The sequence below is a fragment of the Scyliorhinus torazame genome, chromosome 18, assembly GCF_047496885.1.
Source record: "Scyliorhinus torazame isolate Kashiwa2021f chromosome 18, sScyTor2.1, whole genome shotgun sequence".
Classification (NCBI taxonomy): Eukaryota; Metazoa; Chordata; class Chondrichthyes; order Carcharhiniformes; family Scyliorhinidae; genus Scyliorhinus; species Scyliorhinus torazame.
In genome coordinates this window covers 31297675-31315410 of record NC_092724.1, presented here as the reverse complement: position 1 = coordinate 31315410, position 17736 = coordinate 31297675, and the positions used below count along the sequence as shown (strand labels likewise).

The following is a 17736-nucleotide window of genomic DNA, read 5'->3' as shown; positions in this document are numbered from 1 at the left end:
GTCCCACGGACGCAAGCTAGGGTCTGAGAATTACTGGTTGAAGGGACGCTTACTGTGCCTGGACTGCAGGTTGACTGTTTACTGCTTTAAAGATGCCTTGTGTATTTTTTTTGTGGGCAGTTTCTGCCTGTGGGGGGAGGGTATTTCCCCCCCCCCCCCTCTCGAATGGTCTTTTTCCTTGTATTGCGGTGTTATATATTTCTTTTTTTTTCTTTTTGGTGCTCAGAAAGGGACGTGGGTTAACACTTTTCTGTGTACACAGCTGGAACTGTATTGTACCTGGAGCAGCCTCGCATTGCTGTTTGATGTTTACACCTTGTTTGATCTTTCCCATCTTAGTGAGACTGCTCCAGTGGGTCGGAGTGGGGAGATGAGGTCGGGGAAACAATGGGAGTGAGACAAGGTGGAGCCGGAGCGATGAGTCACCGGGCTAGCAGATTGGCTAGTCAAGGGAGTCAGGTGGGCGGGGGGGGGGGGGGGAAGAGAGAGAATACAGCCAGTGAATGGCAGGGATGGGGTTATCAGGGGATGTTGCTAGGCGGGGGGAGGGGAGTTATTTTTCTGACGTGGGGGGGGGGGGATCTGAAGTAGGTAATGGAAAGGACGGGGGTGGAGGCAGCCAAGAGGCGAGCCAGGAATGGCACGGCACATGGGCCGGCCCAAGAAAGGTTATGGCTGACCGGCGGGGTGGGGGGTTGGGCCCCCCAACCAGGCTGATCACCTGGAATGTCAGGGGACTAATTGGGCCAGTTAAAAGGGTACGTGTGTTTGCGCATTTGCGGGCTCTAAATTATGTTGCAGGAGACACATCTGAAAGTGTCTGACCAGACTAGGCTAAGGAGGGGCTGGATCAGCCAGGTCTTCCACTCGGACTTGGATTCTAAGTCCAGGGGGGTAGCAATTATGATCAATAAGCGGGTTCAATTTGAGGTGGAGGGCGTAGTCGCAGACGGCGGGGGCAGATTCCTTATGGTAAGGGGCAAGCTGGAGGGGAGAAGAGTGGTGCTGGCGAACATATACGCGCCGAACTGGGACGACGTTGACTTTATCAAAAGAGTGCTGGGGAAGGTCCCGGACCTAGACTCACGTAAGTTGATAATGGTTGGGGGGGGGGGGGGGGGGGTGGTGGTCTTTAATACGGTCCTTGATCCGGGGCTGGACCGATCATGTCCCAGAACGGGCAGACTCCCAGCAATGGCAAGGGAGCTGAAAGGGTTCATGGAGCAAATGGGGGCTGTGGACCCATGGAGAGCCAGACAGTCGACAGGAAGGGACTACTCGTTTTATTTGCATGTTCATAAAGTATATTCTTGGATTGATTTTTTTTATCTTGAGCAGGGACTGTGTAGGGGAGGTAAAGAATACGGAATACTCGGCAATCACTATCTCGGACCATGCCCCACACTGGGTGGACCTGCAGGTCGGGGGGGGGGGGGGGGAAATTACCAACGCCCGCAATGGAGGTTAGACGTGGGACTGTTGTTAGAGGAGTGGATATGTGAGAGACTTCCGAAGTGTATGCAAAATTACTTGCAGGTGAAAGATATGGGGGAGATTTCAGCAGCGACCCTGTGGGAGGCGCTGAAGGCAGTAGTGAGGGGGTAGCTGATCTCAATTCGGTCTCAGAGTCGGGGCGGTCAGAGCAGAAATGGACAGATTGGTTAGGGAAATTCACCGGATAGACGAGGAGCATGCGGGGGCCCCGGGGGAGGACCTACTCGGGGAGAGACGGAGATTGCAGGTGGAACTGGGGATGCTATCCACGAGTAGGGCCGTGGAACAACTTAGGAAGACGAGGGGAGTGGTGTATGAGCATGGGGAGAAGGCCAGCAGATTGCTAGCGCAGCAACTCAGGAAGAGGGAGGCGGCCAGGGAAATAAGTAGAGTGGTTGATGGGGAGGGGAGCAAAGTGGAGGACCCAGCAGGACTGAATAAGGTATTTCGGGACTTCTATAGTAAGCTGTACACTTTAGAACCCCCGGAAGAGCCGGAGGAGATGAAAAGGTTCCTGGATGGACTAACCTTCCCAAAAGTAGGCAGGGGACTTGTGGACGGGCTGGGGCCCCCGATTAGAGCGGAGGAGGTATTGGGGGGCCTAAAGGCCATGCAGTCGGGGAAAGGCCCGGGACCGGATGGATACCCAGTAGAGTTTTACAAGAAGTTCTCGGAGATAGTGGGACCGGTCCTGACAAGGGTTTTTAATGAGGCAAGGGACAGAGGGACCCTGCCATCGACGATGTCGCAAGCCACCATCTCGCTGATACGAAAGCGGGACAAGGACCCGGAATCCTGCGGGTCATACAGGCCAATCTCCCTGATCAATGTGGATGCCAAGCTTCTGGCGATTAGAATTGAGGACTGCGTACCGGAGGTGATTGGGGACGATCAGACAGGGTTTGTGAAAGGCAGGCAGCTGACAGCTAACTTGAGAAGATTGCTTAATGTGATCATGATGTCCCCGACAGACAAGGAGGTGGAGGTAGTGGTGGCAATGGACGCTGAGAAGGCCTTCGACCAGGTGGAGTGGGGCTATTTGTGGGAGGTGCTTGGACGGTTTGGGTTCGGGGAGGGACTGGTTAATTGGGTCAGACTATTGTACCAGGCCCCAAAAGCTAGCGTTAGGACGAACAGGACAATGTCAGATTATTTCAGACTACACCGCGGGACCAGACAGGGGTGCCCACTCTCCCCGTTGCTATTCACGCAGGCTATAGAGCCGTTGGCGATGGCGTTGAGAGCTGCGAAGGGGTGGAAGGGAATGACTAGGGGGGGGGGGGCATAGGGTCTCTCTATGCGGACGACCTGCTCCTGTACGTGTCGGACCCACTGGCCGGGATGGGAAATACACTGGAAACATTGAGGAAGTTCGGCCAGTTTTCAGGGTACAAATTAAATATGGCCAAGAGTGAGATGTTTGCGGTGCAGGCAAGGGGCCAGGAGAATAGACTGAAGGAGCTGCCATTTAGGCTGGTGCAGGAAAGTTTCCGGTACTTGGGGATACAGGTGGCATGAGACTGGGGCAGGCTGCATAAGTTAAATTTGACTAGGGTGGTGGAACAAATGAAGAGGGAGTTTCGGAGATGGGATGCACTCCTGCTGTCACTGGCGGGAAGGGTGCAGACTGTAAAGATGACAATCCTCCCTAGATTTCTGTTCATCTTCCAGTGCCTCCCGATCTTTATCCCACGGTCCTTCTTCAAAAGGACTGGCAAAATCATCATGAGCTTTGTCTGGGCGGGAGAATCCCCGCGGGTGAAGAAGGCGATGCTTGAAAGGAGCTGCAGCGAAGGGGGACTGGCATTGCAGAGTCTGATCATCTACTACTGGGCGGCTAACAGAGCCATGATAAGGAAGTGGATGGTGGGTACGGGGTCTATCTGGGAGCGAGTGGAGGCGGCTTCGTGCAGGGGCACCAGTTTGGCAGCCCTGGTCACGCTCCCCTACTGCTGTCGCCAGCCAGGTACTCCACCAGCCCGGTAGTGGGGGAGCCTTGCGGATATGAGGCATGTGGGGGGGGGGTGGGGGTGTGCATCTGTTTGGGCTCCAATATGTGATAACCATCGATTCGCCCACGTGAACATGGATGGAGGTTTTTGAACATGGCGGCGGGCAGGGGTGGGGAGGGTGGGCGATATGTTCCTGGAGGGGAGCTTTGCGAGTTTGAGGGGCTTGGAGGAGAAATTTGGGCTGGTAAGGGAAAATGACTTTAGGTACTTACAGATGCGCGACTTTGTACGCAGACAGGTCCCATCCTTACCACGCCTCCCGCCAATAGGGATCCAGGACAAAATAGTCTCTAGAGAAGGAGGAGAGGGTAGGGTCTCGGATATCTACAAGGTGCTCATGAAGGGGGAGGAGTCCCAGACGGAGGAACTGAAATACAAATGGGAGGAGGAGCTCAGCGGGGAGATGGAGGACGGGCTGTGGGTGGAAGCTCGGAGTAGGGTAAATTCAACCGCAACATGTGCCAGGCTCGGCCTGATTCAATTTAAGGTTGTTCACCAGGCCCACACGACGGTAGCTCGGATGAGCAAATTCTTTGGGGTAGAAGACAAGTGTGCTAGATGCGCGGGAGGACCAGCGAACCATGTTCACATGTTTTTGGCATGTCCTAAGCTTACAGGGTACTGGGAGGGATTTGCGGGGGTCATGTCCAGAGGTGGCAATTTTCAGGGTTTCGGAAGACCCGGGAGTCTAGGGGGAGAAAGAGGCAGATGTTCTGGCCTTTGCTTCCCTAATAGCCCGGCGGCGGATACTGCTGGCATGGAGGGACTCAAAACCTCCGAAGACCAAACTATGGCTTTCGGACATGTCAAGTTTTCTGGGTACGGAAAAAATTAAGTTCGCCTTGAGGGGATCTGTACTGGGGTTCGCCTGAAGGTGGCAACCATTCATCGACTTCTTCACGGGAGAGTGAACGTCAGCAAGGGGGGGGGTGAAGAGATTAGGGTAGAGTAGGAGGGAAAAACAGGCGGGTAGTGTCTAGGGGAGAGGAGCGGGCATGTGCAGTATGGTTTGATTGAAGTAGTGGTTTTATATTGATGTTTGCACATTTCTGTTAGCTGTAACTGTTTACAATGCCAAAAAAATACCTCAATAAAATTGTTTGTTAAAAGAAAAGACGACCCGGGAGTTCAGGGAGTGAAAGAGGCCGACGTTCTGGCCTTTGCCTCCCTGGTAGCCCGGAGACGGATCCTTTTAATGTGGAGGGACTCGAAACCCCCGAGTGTAGAGACTTGGGCCAATGACATGGTTGGGTTTTTCAGCCTCGAGAAAATAAAGTTTGCCTTAAGAGGATCACTGCTAGGGTTCTCCCAGAGGTGGCAGTTGTTCGTCGACTTTCTTGGAGAAATTTAAAATTTCGGCAGTAGCAACTTTGAGCTATTGTTTTATGTTATTTCTTCACCATGTTAATGTTTAATGTTTACTGTTCTTTTTCGGTTATTGTTATAAAATTTTACAAATACTTCAATAAAAATATTTTTTAAAACAAGAAATAATGGCTGCTCAAGGCATCGAGAGTTTCAGTAAGAAGGACGAACAGCCTGGAATAAAACAGTTAACCATACCAAATTTCTAAGAAGACTATTATGTAAGCAAAATACTGCAACCACTGGAAATTCTGATGAAAAATTCAGACCTGAAAAGTTAGTGCTGTTTCTGTCTCCACAGATGCTGCAAGCCCTGCTGAGTATTTCCAGCATTTCCTGTTTTTATTTCTGAGCGAGTTATGTCTGTTTAAATTCTGCACTTTGGGGTAAAAAAAACCATAGAACACAGAAAAAAAACTGTCCCCTGGAAAGTTTAATCTGTTTTAAGTTATGAAGTAGATACCCCAGGAAGTTTCAATTTGGAGCTTCTCCAGCTTCACAAGAAATTTGAAATAAAATGCCATGTGGTATACAGGCCTCTCCTGACTCACTGGTGTGAGGATACTCAAGCCAGACAACTGCCTTAAGTGCATTTGAAACTTCTCCAAATACATGTGGGAGGTTACCATGACTACAGGCATGTAGCAAAAGGTCTGGGCTAATTGCATGGGTATACAGATTTATTTAGAACTTAAATTTTTCTAACAGATCCCTCCAATAACAACATCGAGCCCATGGATGCCACGACACAATGCATTTGGGATTCTGTACCCGCAATGGAATTGGTCACATTTTTAAAGACCTAAACTAGAAATTGTACATCTTCAAACTGAAAACAGGGGAAACTATGATAGTAGCACTTTGCTACTATTTTCACCCAAATCCTAGCTGATCCAGATTAGTTATTCTGGTACGCCCCTTAAAAGTTGCTTCGTATGTTCCATCTGCAATTATCAGTAATCAATTGGTACAATTGAATCACCCACCTAAGGCAAATAATCAATTGAATCCTAGGTATCTGTTCCAACTGACTTGCTCATATTGTTGTGTTATGCGCAGTAAATATTAGTCACTCTGAACCTGCTCAAGTAAAGCAGGAGATTTCTCTCTACACAAGAGACAGGAGAAGAATCAACTGAGTGAGATGGGATCAGGTTTCAGCATCAGCCAGAGATTGATGCATTAGCCACGGATTATTTATTATTAGACAAACTCCAAAGTTCCAGAATTGGCATGGCTAATGGAAAGCCAATAAAAGCACTAGCTATAGCTGTCACAATTCCCTTGTACCTCAGGTGGACTGCAGGAAGACACTGATGTACTTGATTATTACATTTACAAAGCATTCTGGACTGTTTAACCATCATCTTTGATAAAGGGACATAGAAACAAACAAAACAAAAGGAAATTGCACAGGGGTTTTATACAAGGGGGGAAAAATTGTTTGATAAGTAGCACTCTGCAAGATTCAAAGTATCTGCAAATGTTCTTGAGCCATGATGATTTTGACCAACACTTGTGTGGAATGCAAAGAAAGGAAGACGCCAATCCTCAAGTTTAATTCCTTATGGTTTTTCCTTTATGGGACTTGGGTTCCTGCAGAACTTTTACAATGAACCTGAGTAAATTCAATTCTCCCAGCCTATAAATTTTCCTCATGGTGTTATTGGGTTTCCTTTCCATTTAATTTCTTTGGATAATATGCCAGAGGGGTTTTTAAGCATCAAAAATGTACAGAATTAAAATTACACAAAAGTCAACAAGTAAAAGTAAAATATTGCTGATGCTGGAAAGCAGATATAAAAACAGAAACTGTTGGATAAATCCAGGTCTGGTAGCATCTGAAGAAGTCATATGGACTTGAAACGTTAACTCTGTTTCTCTATCTACGGATGCTGCAAGACCTAAATGAGTTTATCCAGCATTTTAAGTTTTTATTTCACATTAACAAGTAGACATTTCCTTAAAGCTCATTTTCCCATAAAACACAGCAGACTTTTCAAAAGCTTGGGTGTGCATTAATGGTATCAGGTATATTTTCACAATCAGTTGTGAATCATGAATTGTGACTTAAAAAAATGAAAAAACACAAAAACATATGACAGTTCAATTAGCCTTTTACCTTGGATATAGAAAGAGCCTGGAAATACAGAACCTGAAGGTTTGGATGAAGAATATCCAGCTGAATCTCTGCTATATTCTTCACTTGATGTTGAAGCGTAGACCTGCGTCAGAGAACAAAATTTTGTTGTTATGTAAATACTTACTTTAAAATATAGGTCATGGTCTTTAAATTTCCACAGATTTCCACAGTACTTGCCATTTTAACTCAAATACTTCCCCAGGAACTAATTCAAAAGGATTTTGCAATAAATATCATCGCAATTTACATGACCATAATCATAAACGTTTATTATACTTGAAGAGTTTCCTCAACATAAAAGGTGGACATTTCATATCCCTCACCTTTATCACGAACCCTGATTAGCATAAGAAGTCCAGCAGTTTCAAGCATGCCTACAAACATCTTGAGGATAGTACCACTTGGAGTTTTCATGCTAACAATATTTCTTCTCAACATATTCATCACTGAGCACAGCAGATTTTTTTTGGCAACTGATAGAGAGCTAAATAAATCAAATAGTTTTCATTGCATAGGGTTTCAGAATGTTGTTACTTTCTTTCCTGGGGGGGGGGGGGGGGGGGGGGGGGGGTTAAGGGGAGGAGAATTTGCATTCCATGATTAAATAATTCTGCCCAATTGTACTAGGTGGTGGAATTAAACAATCTCATTTTTAAATTTGGAGGCATTGCAGGATTTCTTTCCTGGTATCTGAAAGCAAAATCCAGCTTTTCTCGGTGTCAAAGTCAAATCAATGGTCTTGATTTACTGATCATTCAATGCTTTCAGTTCGTGGGATCTGGTTGTGTACCCATTAGTATTCACTTTTTGCCTACTCAAGAAAGTCCGTAATTCACTGGCCGTAAGGCATATGAGCAGTCCGGAGGATGTGAAAGATTCTAGGAAAATGCTAATGAAATGTATGTAGTTCAGATGAATTCCCAACAATAGCTTTTTTGCAGAAAAGTACATTTTTGTTGCATATACCATCCTGTTTTTGTACGGTAACATATTGATATTATACAAAACAAAGCCAGAGTACATAGAACATAGAAAAATACAGCACAGAACAGGCCCTCGGCCCACAATGTTGTGCCGAACCTTTGTCCTAGATTAATCATAGATCATCATAGAATTTACAGTGCAGGAGGCCATTCGGCCCATTGAGTCTGCACCGGCTCTTGGAAAGAGCACCCTACCCAAGGTCAACACCTCCACCCAACACGAAGGGCAATTTGTCATGGCCAATCCACCTAACCTGCACATCTTTGGACTGTGGGAGGAAACCGGAGCACCCGGAGAAAACCCACGGACACACGGGGAGGATGTGCAGACTCCGCACAGTGACCCAAGCCGGAATCGAACCTGGGACCCTGGAGCTGTGAAGCAATTGTGCTATCCACAATGCTACCGTGTTGCCCTTAAGAACAAATTAATCTACACTATATCATTTTATCGTAATCCATGTACCTATACAATAGCTGCTTGAAGGTCCCTAATGTTTCCGACTCAACGACTTCCACAGGCAGTGCATTCCATGCCCCCACTACTCTCTGGGTAAAGAACCTACCTCTGACATCCCCCCTATATCTTCCACCATTCACCTTAAATTTATGTCCCCTTGTAATGGTTTGTTCCATCCGGGGAAAAAGTCTCTGACTGTCTACTCTATCTATTCCCCTGATCATCTTATAAACCTCTATCAAGTCGCCCCTCATCCTTCTCCGTTCTAATGAGAAAAGGCCTAGCACCCTCAACCTTTCCTCGTAAGACCTACTCTCCATTCCAGACAACATCCTGGTAAGTCTCCTTTGTACCTTTTCCAAAGCTTCCACATCCTTCCTCAAATGAGGCGACCAGGACTGTACAATGTACTCCAAATGTGGCCTTACCAAAGTTTTGTACAGCTGCATTATCACCTCACAGCTCTTAAATTCAATCCCTCTGTTAATGAACGCTAGCACACCATAGGCCTTCTTCACAGCTCTATCCACTGGAGTGGCAACTTTCAAAGATGTATGAACATAGACCCCAAGATCTCTCTGCTCCTCCACAGTCAAGAACTCTACCGTTAACCCTGTATTCCGCATTCATACTTGTCCTTCCAAAATGGATAACCTCACACCTTTCAGGGTTAAACTCCATCTGCCACTTCTCAGCCCAGCTCTGCATCCTATCTATGTCTCTTTGCAGCCGACAACAGCCCTCCTCATTATCCACAACTCCACCAATCTTCGTATCGTCTGCAAATTTACTAACCCACCCTTTAACTCCCTCATCCAAATCATGAATGAAAATCACAAACAGCAGAGGACCCAGAACTGATCCCTGCGGTACGCCACTGGTAACTGGGATCCAGGCTGAATATTTGCCATCCACCACCACTCTCTGACTTCTATCGGTTAGCCAGTTCGTTATCCAACTGGCCAAATTTCCCACTATCCCATGCCTCCTTACTTTCTGCATAAGCCTACCACGGGGAACCTTATCAAATGCCTTACTAAAATCCATGTACACTACATCCACTGCTTTACCTTCATCCACAAGCTTGGTCACCTCCTCAAAGAATTCAATAAGACCTGTAAGGCAAGAACTACCCCTCACAAATCCGTGCTGACTATTCCTAATCAAGCAGTGTCTTTCCAGATGCTCAGAAATCCTATCCTTCAGTACCCTTTCCATTACTTTGCCTACCACCGAAGAAAGACTAACTGGCCTGTAATTCCCAGGGTTATGCCTAGTCCCTTTTTTGAACAGGAGCACGACATTCGCCACTCTCCAATCCCCTGGTACCACCCCTGTTGACAGTGAGTACTTTCTAACCAATTCAATAACTCTTCAATACCAATATTACCTCCCACTGCCCCAAATCCTTCTTTCCCCTGATCCTATCCCGCTTTCCAATCTCACCCCAGCTTTGCTTTCACTAACCCCCGCACCACCACCACACATTATCAGTTCTCAGCATAGGCCTCATCCCTTAACCTTATGCCAGTGGCTCTCAAATCAGGGTCGGTAGATCCCAGTGGGGCTGGAAAGACTTTCCGGGGTGGCAATCCGCAAAACAGTCAAGCAATACGACCATGAGCGATGGTTAGAGGTGAGTTTGGTATGAACCGGGAGAGAATTGCGGATTGTGTGCAGAGCAATGTGGACTTCCTGTCTCATCTGGGAGGGAAGTGCACATGGAGGACCACCTAGACCACCTAGAATGATCACCAGGTGGACCCAGTTACCAAAGCTGGTGGTGAATTCAGCCTTTCTCAAGAGAGGGTTTTTTCAAGTAACAATTTAAAGTATTACATGCAGTGCTGCACAGTATGCATGCCCCGGTATTATAATTTTGATTAGGAGCGCGGGGGGGGGGGGGGGGGGGGGGGGGCGTGAAAGAGGATCCTGTGTTTATTAACCCATTTGTCTGATAACATTTGAGAACTCCGTCTTACACACCCATCTCAATGAAGTTCGAACTGAACATGACATTGATCTCTTCAGTCAACTTCATGCCCACTCCTTCTCATACAGAGCAGATCTTCTCTGATCTTCAGAATTCTCGTTTCATCTGGATTCCTCCCTCTGGACTCTTACCCTTCTAAATCTTTTCATTGGGAGCTGCTGGTGTGCCATCCACAGGTTCAATTGTTCTGCTCCACTCACTCACCAAGTTAACTTCCTCTGAACTTGCAGAACTCTGTTTTTTCAGGTGCAACCCTAACATACATAGAAAATAGAAGCAGGAGGAAGCCATTCGGCCCTTCAAGCTTGCTCCACCATTCATTATTATGGCTGATCATGAAGTTCAATACCCTGATCCCGCCTTCTCCCCCATATCCCTTTAGCCCCAAGAGCTATATCCAATTCCTTCTTGAAATTACACAATGTTTTGGCCTCAGCTACTTTCTATGGTAGTGAATTTCACAGATACACCACTCTCTAGGTGAAGAAATTTCTCCTCACCTCAGCCTAAAAGGTTTACCCCTTATCCTCAAACTATGACCCCTAGTTCTGGGCTCCCCCACCATCGGGAACATTCTTTCTGAATCTACTTTTCTAATCCTGCTAGAATTTTGCAAGTTTCTATGAGATCCCCTCTCATTCTTCTAAACTCCAATGAATATAATCCTAACCGACAGTTTCTCATATGATAGGCCCACCATTCCAGGAAGCAGCTCCCTCCATAGCAAGATGATCCTTCCTCAGATAACATGATCAGGTGGTGCTGGTGTTTGGTTAATTGACCAATACTTTGCGGAAGCTAAAGTATGTCAATGCTCTGACAACTCCTCCTACCTCACCCTTGGACCATTGCCCACATCACCAAACATCCAAGCATCAAGGAATCAATTCCAAGATAGTCACCTCATCTCTCTTGAGATCTTCCTTCCACAGCCTGCAACTTTCAGTATCCAAACCTACAAAGTTCACTTTCATTTCCTTTTCAAGTTTCACAAACAGATCTCGCTGGTAGAGCCATTTTTGCCTTTTCAGCCTGTTCATGCCTCCACAGAACGGATTTCTTCCTGCCGCGACTATTATTTCTCCCTCATTCGGTTTCTTCCCATCTAATTCCACGACTCACTAATGGCCTCCATCTCTTTGTTTCTAGTTTGCTGGCACAATCAGTCCCTTTTTCACCCGCCCACAGTTCTACCCCCTACCCGGGCAGCCAGAGGGCTTTACTTATCTTTCTTGAACAGAGGTCCAGCCAGTCCTTATCCAACGGCACCGTCCTCTGCCTAGCTGAACGTGTTCTTACATGGAAAAACTTTGCTTCTGACTCACTCACTTCCTCTGAATAAAAGGTGTCGCTATGGGGGTCTATATGGATATAGGGGCTCTGCCTGCCATTTCATGGGACAAGAAAACATTCTTTGTTCTAATCTTTCACTGGCCTACTCCCTAAACACTTTTACTGGTACACCTCCCATGGATGCAATAAAGGGCAAGTAAACAGGCAGGAGATGGCAGTGCTCAGACAAGCTAATACAGAAGAGCTGATGGACGGCAGGTGTAGCTGGTCAAGACATTTTGTTAAAAAAAAAACGAGCAGCGTACCCTAAATATCAAGATTCTTAAACATGAAAGGAACAGAGGGATCTCAGTGAGCAGGAATAATGATTATCAAACGGGGTTCATGAAGAATAGGCAAATTGTATACTAGATTTCATACATGGGACTTGAATGCAAAAGCAAGGTAACAATTATACAAAATGATTGATTAGATCACAGCTGGAATATAACATACAGTTCTAGGTACCCCATTACAGCAAGCAAATTAAAGGAAAGTGTTCAGCCACATTCACTGAATACATCATTATGAAGAGCAGCGTAAAAATTTCGGGACTTTTCAATGATCTGGAGAGGCAAAGGGAGCAGTGAGTTTTCAAATCTGCAATGGAGTTTTGTTTTAAGAGGGTACACACTGATGGATTGCTACTACTGATTAATTAACTAGGAAGGGGCACAGACTCCAGGTTGGAAGAATTAATGAAGTAGGTCATTATAAAATCCAATATCTTTCCACAAAATGGCATAAGGCAGACAATATCAACTAAGGGAAATGGATAAACATTTGCAAATTATAAAAAGATCCAGAGAATGGCAGGCAAATTCGCAGTTAATAAATTAAAACCAACACATGCATGATGGGCCAAATGGTCTCCTTTCATACTGTAATTTCCATGATTAATTAATGAATGCTGAATAAAGATTAGTTTTAAAAAGATATGTTTCGCATAATGAAAAGGGAAGATATAGAGAACAGCATCTTTGCGGGTAAGCATTTTAATTAAGTTGCCTTCAATTAAATTATATTTTCAAGTATTTGAAATGTGCAACAAATACATTACAAAAGGCAAAGGCTAAAGATTAATACCATTAGCTTGTCATCGCAAGAAGAGACAAGTATTTATGTAGCCTCCTTAATAATAAAGCACACAAAAGCATTTCACAGGAGCTTTTTGTACCAAAGCACATAAGTAGACATTAGGACAGATCACCAAAAGCTTGACCAAGGTGGTTTTTAAGGTATGTCATAAACGAAGAAACCGAGGTAGGGGGCAAAGAGGTGAAGGAAGGAAACTTCCAGATCTTTGGGCCTTGGCAGCAGGAGGCAAAGCCGATGGAGAAACAATTAAAATCAGGAATGCTCAAGAGACCAGTATTTAGAGTAATATAGATAACAGAGGATTGTGGGAATGGAATTTACAAAAAAAAGCAAGGATAAGAATTTTAAAATTGAGGTGCTGATGCACTGAAGCCAATGTAGACCAGAGAGAAAAAGGGCAATGGGTGCACTGGACATGGTATGAGGTAGGACACGGGTAGAAGTTTGGATGAGGTCAAGTTTCCACTGGGCAAAATGTGAGGTGCTGGCCGGGAGTGCATTGGAATAGTCAATCCCAGAATTAACAAAAGAGATGAAGTTGGGCAATGTTAAGGAGGTGAAAATAGGCAGTCTTGGCTACGGCGCAGATTTTGGGTCAGAAGCTTGTTTTGGGGTCAAACACAAGACCAAGGTTGTGAATAGTGTGGTTAGACATAGATATAGAACATACAGTGCAGAAGGAGGCCATTCGGCCCATCGAGTCTGCACCGACCCACTTAGGCCCTCACTTCTATCCTATCCCCGTAACCTTTTTGGACACCAAGGGCAATTTAGCATGGCCACTCCACCTAACCTGCACATCTTTGGACTGTGGGAGGAAACCGGAGCACCCGGAGGAAACCCACGCAGAAACAGGGAGAACGTGCAGACTCCGCACAAACAGTGACCCAGCGGGGAATGGAACCTGGGACCCTGGCGCTGTGAAGCCACAGTGCTAGCCACTTGTGCTACCATGCTGCAATCTCTCCCAGCCACAACAAATATCCAACATATCCCTCCCAATGGACTTGAAACGCCGACTCTGCCTGGTCTCCCCACAGATGCGGCCAGAGCTGCCGAGTTTTTCCAGCATTCTCTGTTTTGCTCCTGCTATGCTGGTTTGATTCTTCTAGAATTTGGTTAAATATCAAGGGCATTCATATGCTTTTGGTCAAGTTTAATCAACAAGGGTCAGATGTTCCTCTTATTTAGATTAGTCATATTGATTTGTTGAAGTGCAGTGCGGTCTGTAAACCTCCCTAGCCACCTGGTACACAGGATTACATGGAACATACAGCAAAGAAACAGGTCATTCATTTCAAATGGTTCATACCAGTGTTTATGTTCCATTGAGCTCCCCCCCACCATCTTCATTTAACTGCATTGGTGTAACTCTTATTCATTTCTCCTTCATGTGCCTATCGGGCATCCTCTTAAATGCATCTATGTTATTTGTCCCACCTACTCCTTGTGATGGCAAGTTGCACATTTTGTTTTCTTAAATTTTCTATTGGATTCATTAGTGACTATTTTGTACTCCAAAAGGCGGAAATGTCTTTTCCACATCTACAGTATCAAACCTTTTATACCAATTCTTAGTATTTGCATGATGCCTTCAACATAATGCCTTCAACAAAATGAAATGTCCCAAAGTACTTCATAAGGATATTACAAAACAAAATATGATGCTGTGCACAGAAGGAAACCTTAGAACTTGGTAGAAGAGGTATTTGTTTGGTGTTGGGGGGGGGGGGGGGGGGCAGTAGCATTGTAATGATGTAACTGGACAAGTACTCTAGTGGCTTGGACTAATAATTTGGAGACTGGAGTTCAAATCTCATTTTGGCACCAGAAGGAATTTACATTCAATTAATAAACACATTTGGAATAAAGTGCTACGGAGACTTGGGCTTTATCTGCCCAATATTTAATTGGAGAAAATTTCTGCTCCACTAGTACTGGATGTTGGACAAGCACTCAGACAGTGAAAAGGTTGAGGAAGTGAAGGGATTGAGGGAGATGGTGCTGAGGTACACGTGGGTGTCATCAGTATAGTTATGGAAATTGCTGCTTTATTTTCAGAGGGATAGCTTGCAGGTAAGCAATAGGAGGGGGCCGAGGACAAATCTTTGAGGGACAACAGGGGTACGGTGCAAGAGTGGGAAGAGAAGTCACTGCTGCCGAGTGCCTGGCTAGGATTAGATAGAAAAGACTCTAGACTAAAATTTAAAAGTAGTTTAACTCTGCAAGACCTAACCTAGCAATGCTTGATAGCAACAGCGGGTTTCTCAAAATGGAAAATATTCCATTCCTACAACTTGATGAACACAATTTTTTTTTTTTTTTTTTTTAAAGTACTTATCTACTATCAATCATAAAATACTTCAATATTGCAGGCAACAATGCATAACTAGAACTCAAATGCAAATATTTTTCTATTACAATACACCTTTGCTAAATCTAAATATTTCAATTTACAGCTGGGTAAAATGGAACAGGTTACTGAGTTGAATATGAATCTCACAAAATGGACTTTTAAAAAATAATCTGATTAAATAGCAAGCATCAGGAAGGGAATTGAATGGTGCACATCAAATAACTATGCCATCTGTCCATTTCTGGCATCTTCCCAGCTTTAAACACAGCTGGGCAGGAGATATGCCTGCATCAGATTCTAAATAAACCTGATGAGGCCAGAAAATCATCACCTTGCAACTAAACAGCAAAATATGTAAAAGGCTTCAACTGAAGGTGCTCTTCCCCCCCCCCCCTCCCTATAAATTCTAGCTTTGCTTTCCAATAGAAGCAGCAAACTAGGCTTAGTCACAACGAGTACAAAAATTAATTTTAGAAATTGGGAGAAAAATCCCTTGCACACTGCTGAGAAAAGCAAAACGAGCCTATAAATGAAGTTCGACTGATCGTCAAAGCTTGCTTAACTTGCAGAAGTTACTTTGCAAATTCCATAAAATTACACCAACCCCAATTGAGCACAATATGACTGGCTCTCAACAAAAAATATGGCAGGAAAAGAACTTGTACACTCAGCACAAAGTAGTATTTTGAGATTTTGGCTTCATTTGATAGATTCAGTTTTTACAAAAGGGCAAGGTTTCTCGCATGGTTATTGGTCACATATTTGAACTGGTATTAGGGTCAATTCGTACACTTTGATGTACATGAGTTTAAATCAAAATCTAATTGCATTACCCATCTACTTAATAGATGATGGAAAATGTGCACCACAAATAATCCATGAACAATGTTGAAAAAGCAGAGCACAAGTTTAATCCAATATTTAGGGTCAACTTGATATTCAACTAGTCCAACCGGAGGTACAGCGGATAGGAAGTGGTACCTAAGAGAAGGATCTGATGCAGTACTTCTATGGTGCAAGAGTGGGACAAAGGGATAAAAAGGCTAAAACAATTATTTTTAAAAATTCATTCATGGGATGCGAATGTGGCTGGAAAGGCCAGAATTTACTGCCCACCCTTTAACCACGATTGAAAAAGTGGTATTGAGTCACCTTTTTGAACCGTTGCAGGCCTCAACACTTAAGGAGAGTTTCAGGATTTTGACCCAGCAACGGTAAAAGAGCACAATACATTACCATTGTCAGGATGGTGTTTGACTTGAGAGGAAACCTGTAGATGGTGGTATTCCCATGCCACTGTTGCCCTTGCCCTGCTTGGTGAAGTCGCATGTTTGGAAGGTGCTGTCAAAGAAACCTTGGAGAGTAGCTGAAGTGTACCTTGTAGATAGTACACACTACTGCCACTGGTATGTCAGTGGTGCATCAAGTGAATGTTTCAGGAGGCTGATAAATTCCTACTGAAAATACACATTGCAAAATGCTATTGTTACTTAAGCACTAGATATTTGTTCTCCAGAAAACTACAAAAGAATCCAATCCAACAACAGAACAGAAATAGCTAAAAATGTACCTGGAGCTACAAAGATAGATAATCCAATACAAAATTAAGAATTGTGACTTGGCTGACTTTTAGTTTCGAGGCAGAACAGTAACTCAAATCTACTGGTGTACAAAATTGATACTTGCAGAGTTGAGCATCCAGTTTTGCACTAGTTTAAAAACATAAAATTGATTCTAGAGTTAGTGAGAGCATTGCATTTGTGTTCATACTATTTGAATTCTGTGCATCTCCTGCTGTATTAATAGACCTAAAATCTTTCAGTCCCAAGGGTGTTGGCTATGAGGAGAGGTTGAATAAACTAGGATTGTTTTCACTGGAAGACGGGGGCTGAGAGGAAACTTGATAGAGGTCTACATTATGAGAGGCATAGACAGACAGGGTGGATAGTCAGGCTTTATCCAAGGGTGGAAGTGTCAATTACAAGGGGCACAGGTTCAAGGTTAGAGGGGGAAAGTTTAAGGGAGATGTACAGGGTAGGTTTTTCACGCAGAGTGGTGGGTGCCTGGAACGCACTGCCAGAGGATGTGGTGGACGCAGGCACATTAGCAACATTTATAAGGCATCTCGATGGGTACATGAATAGCGAGAAATAGAGGGATATGGACCGAGTACGGTCAGAAGGTTTTTTTTCTAGTTACGGCATCACGATCGGCACAGGCTTGGAAGGCCGAAGGGCCTGTACCTGTGCTGTACTTTTCTTTGTTCTTGTTCATTGACTTCTTGCTGATTAAACTTTATTTGCAGCTCTTGTTTTTTTTGTCATACTTACATCAACGCTCTCCATTACATACAAATATGTCCATATTTCAAATACTGTAGAAACTGCCAACTGTAAACTTGTCATGCTGTAATTGAGTGGTGGGATACCTAACCCTCAGTTTGCTTCCCCAGCTCGTCAGTTCATACTGCACGAAAACACCCATGTTCCAACTAACTCTA

The 17736-nt window shown here is 44.7% G+C and overlaps 1 protein-coding gene across 14 annotated transcripts in view; it reads right to left on the bottom strand.

Annotated features, from left to right (window-relative positions):
* LOC140395092 (transcription factor E2-alpha-like) overlaps nucleotides 1-17736 on the bottom strand; it is a 194826-nt gene that overhangs the window by 57503 nt on the left and 119587 nt on the right. For all 14 annotated transcript variants that reach the window (XM_072482486.1, XM_072482493.1, XM_072482489.1 and 11 more), the window contains one exon: nucleotides 6994-7096. In XM_072482486.1, coding sequence (XP_072338587.1) covers nucleotides 6994-7096 — 103 coding nt within the window. The remainder of the gene's footprint in view (nucleotides 1-6993; nucleotides 7097-17736) is intronic.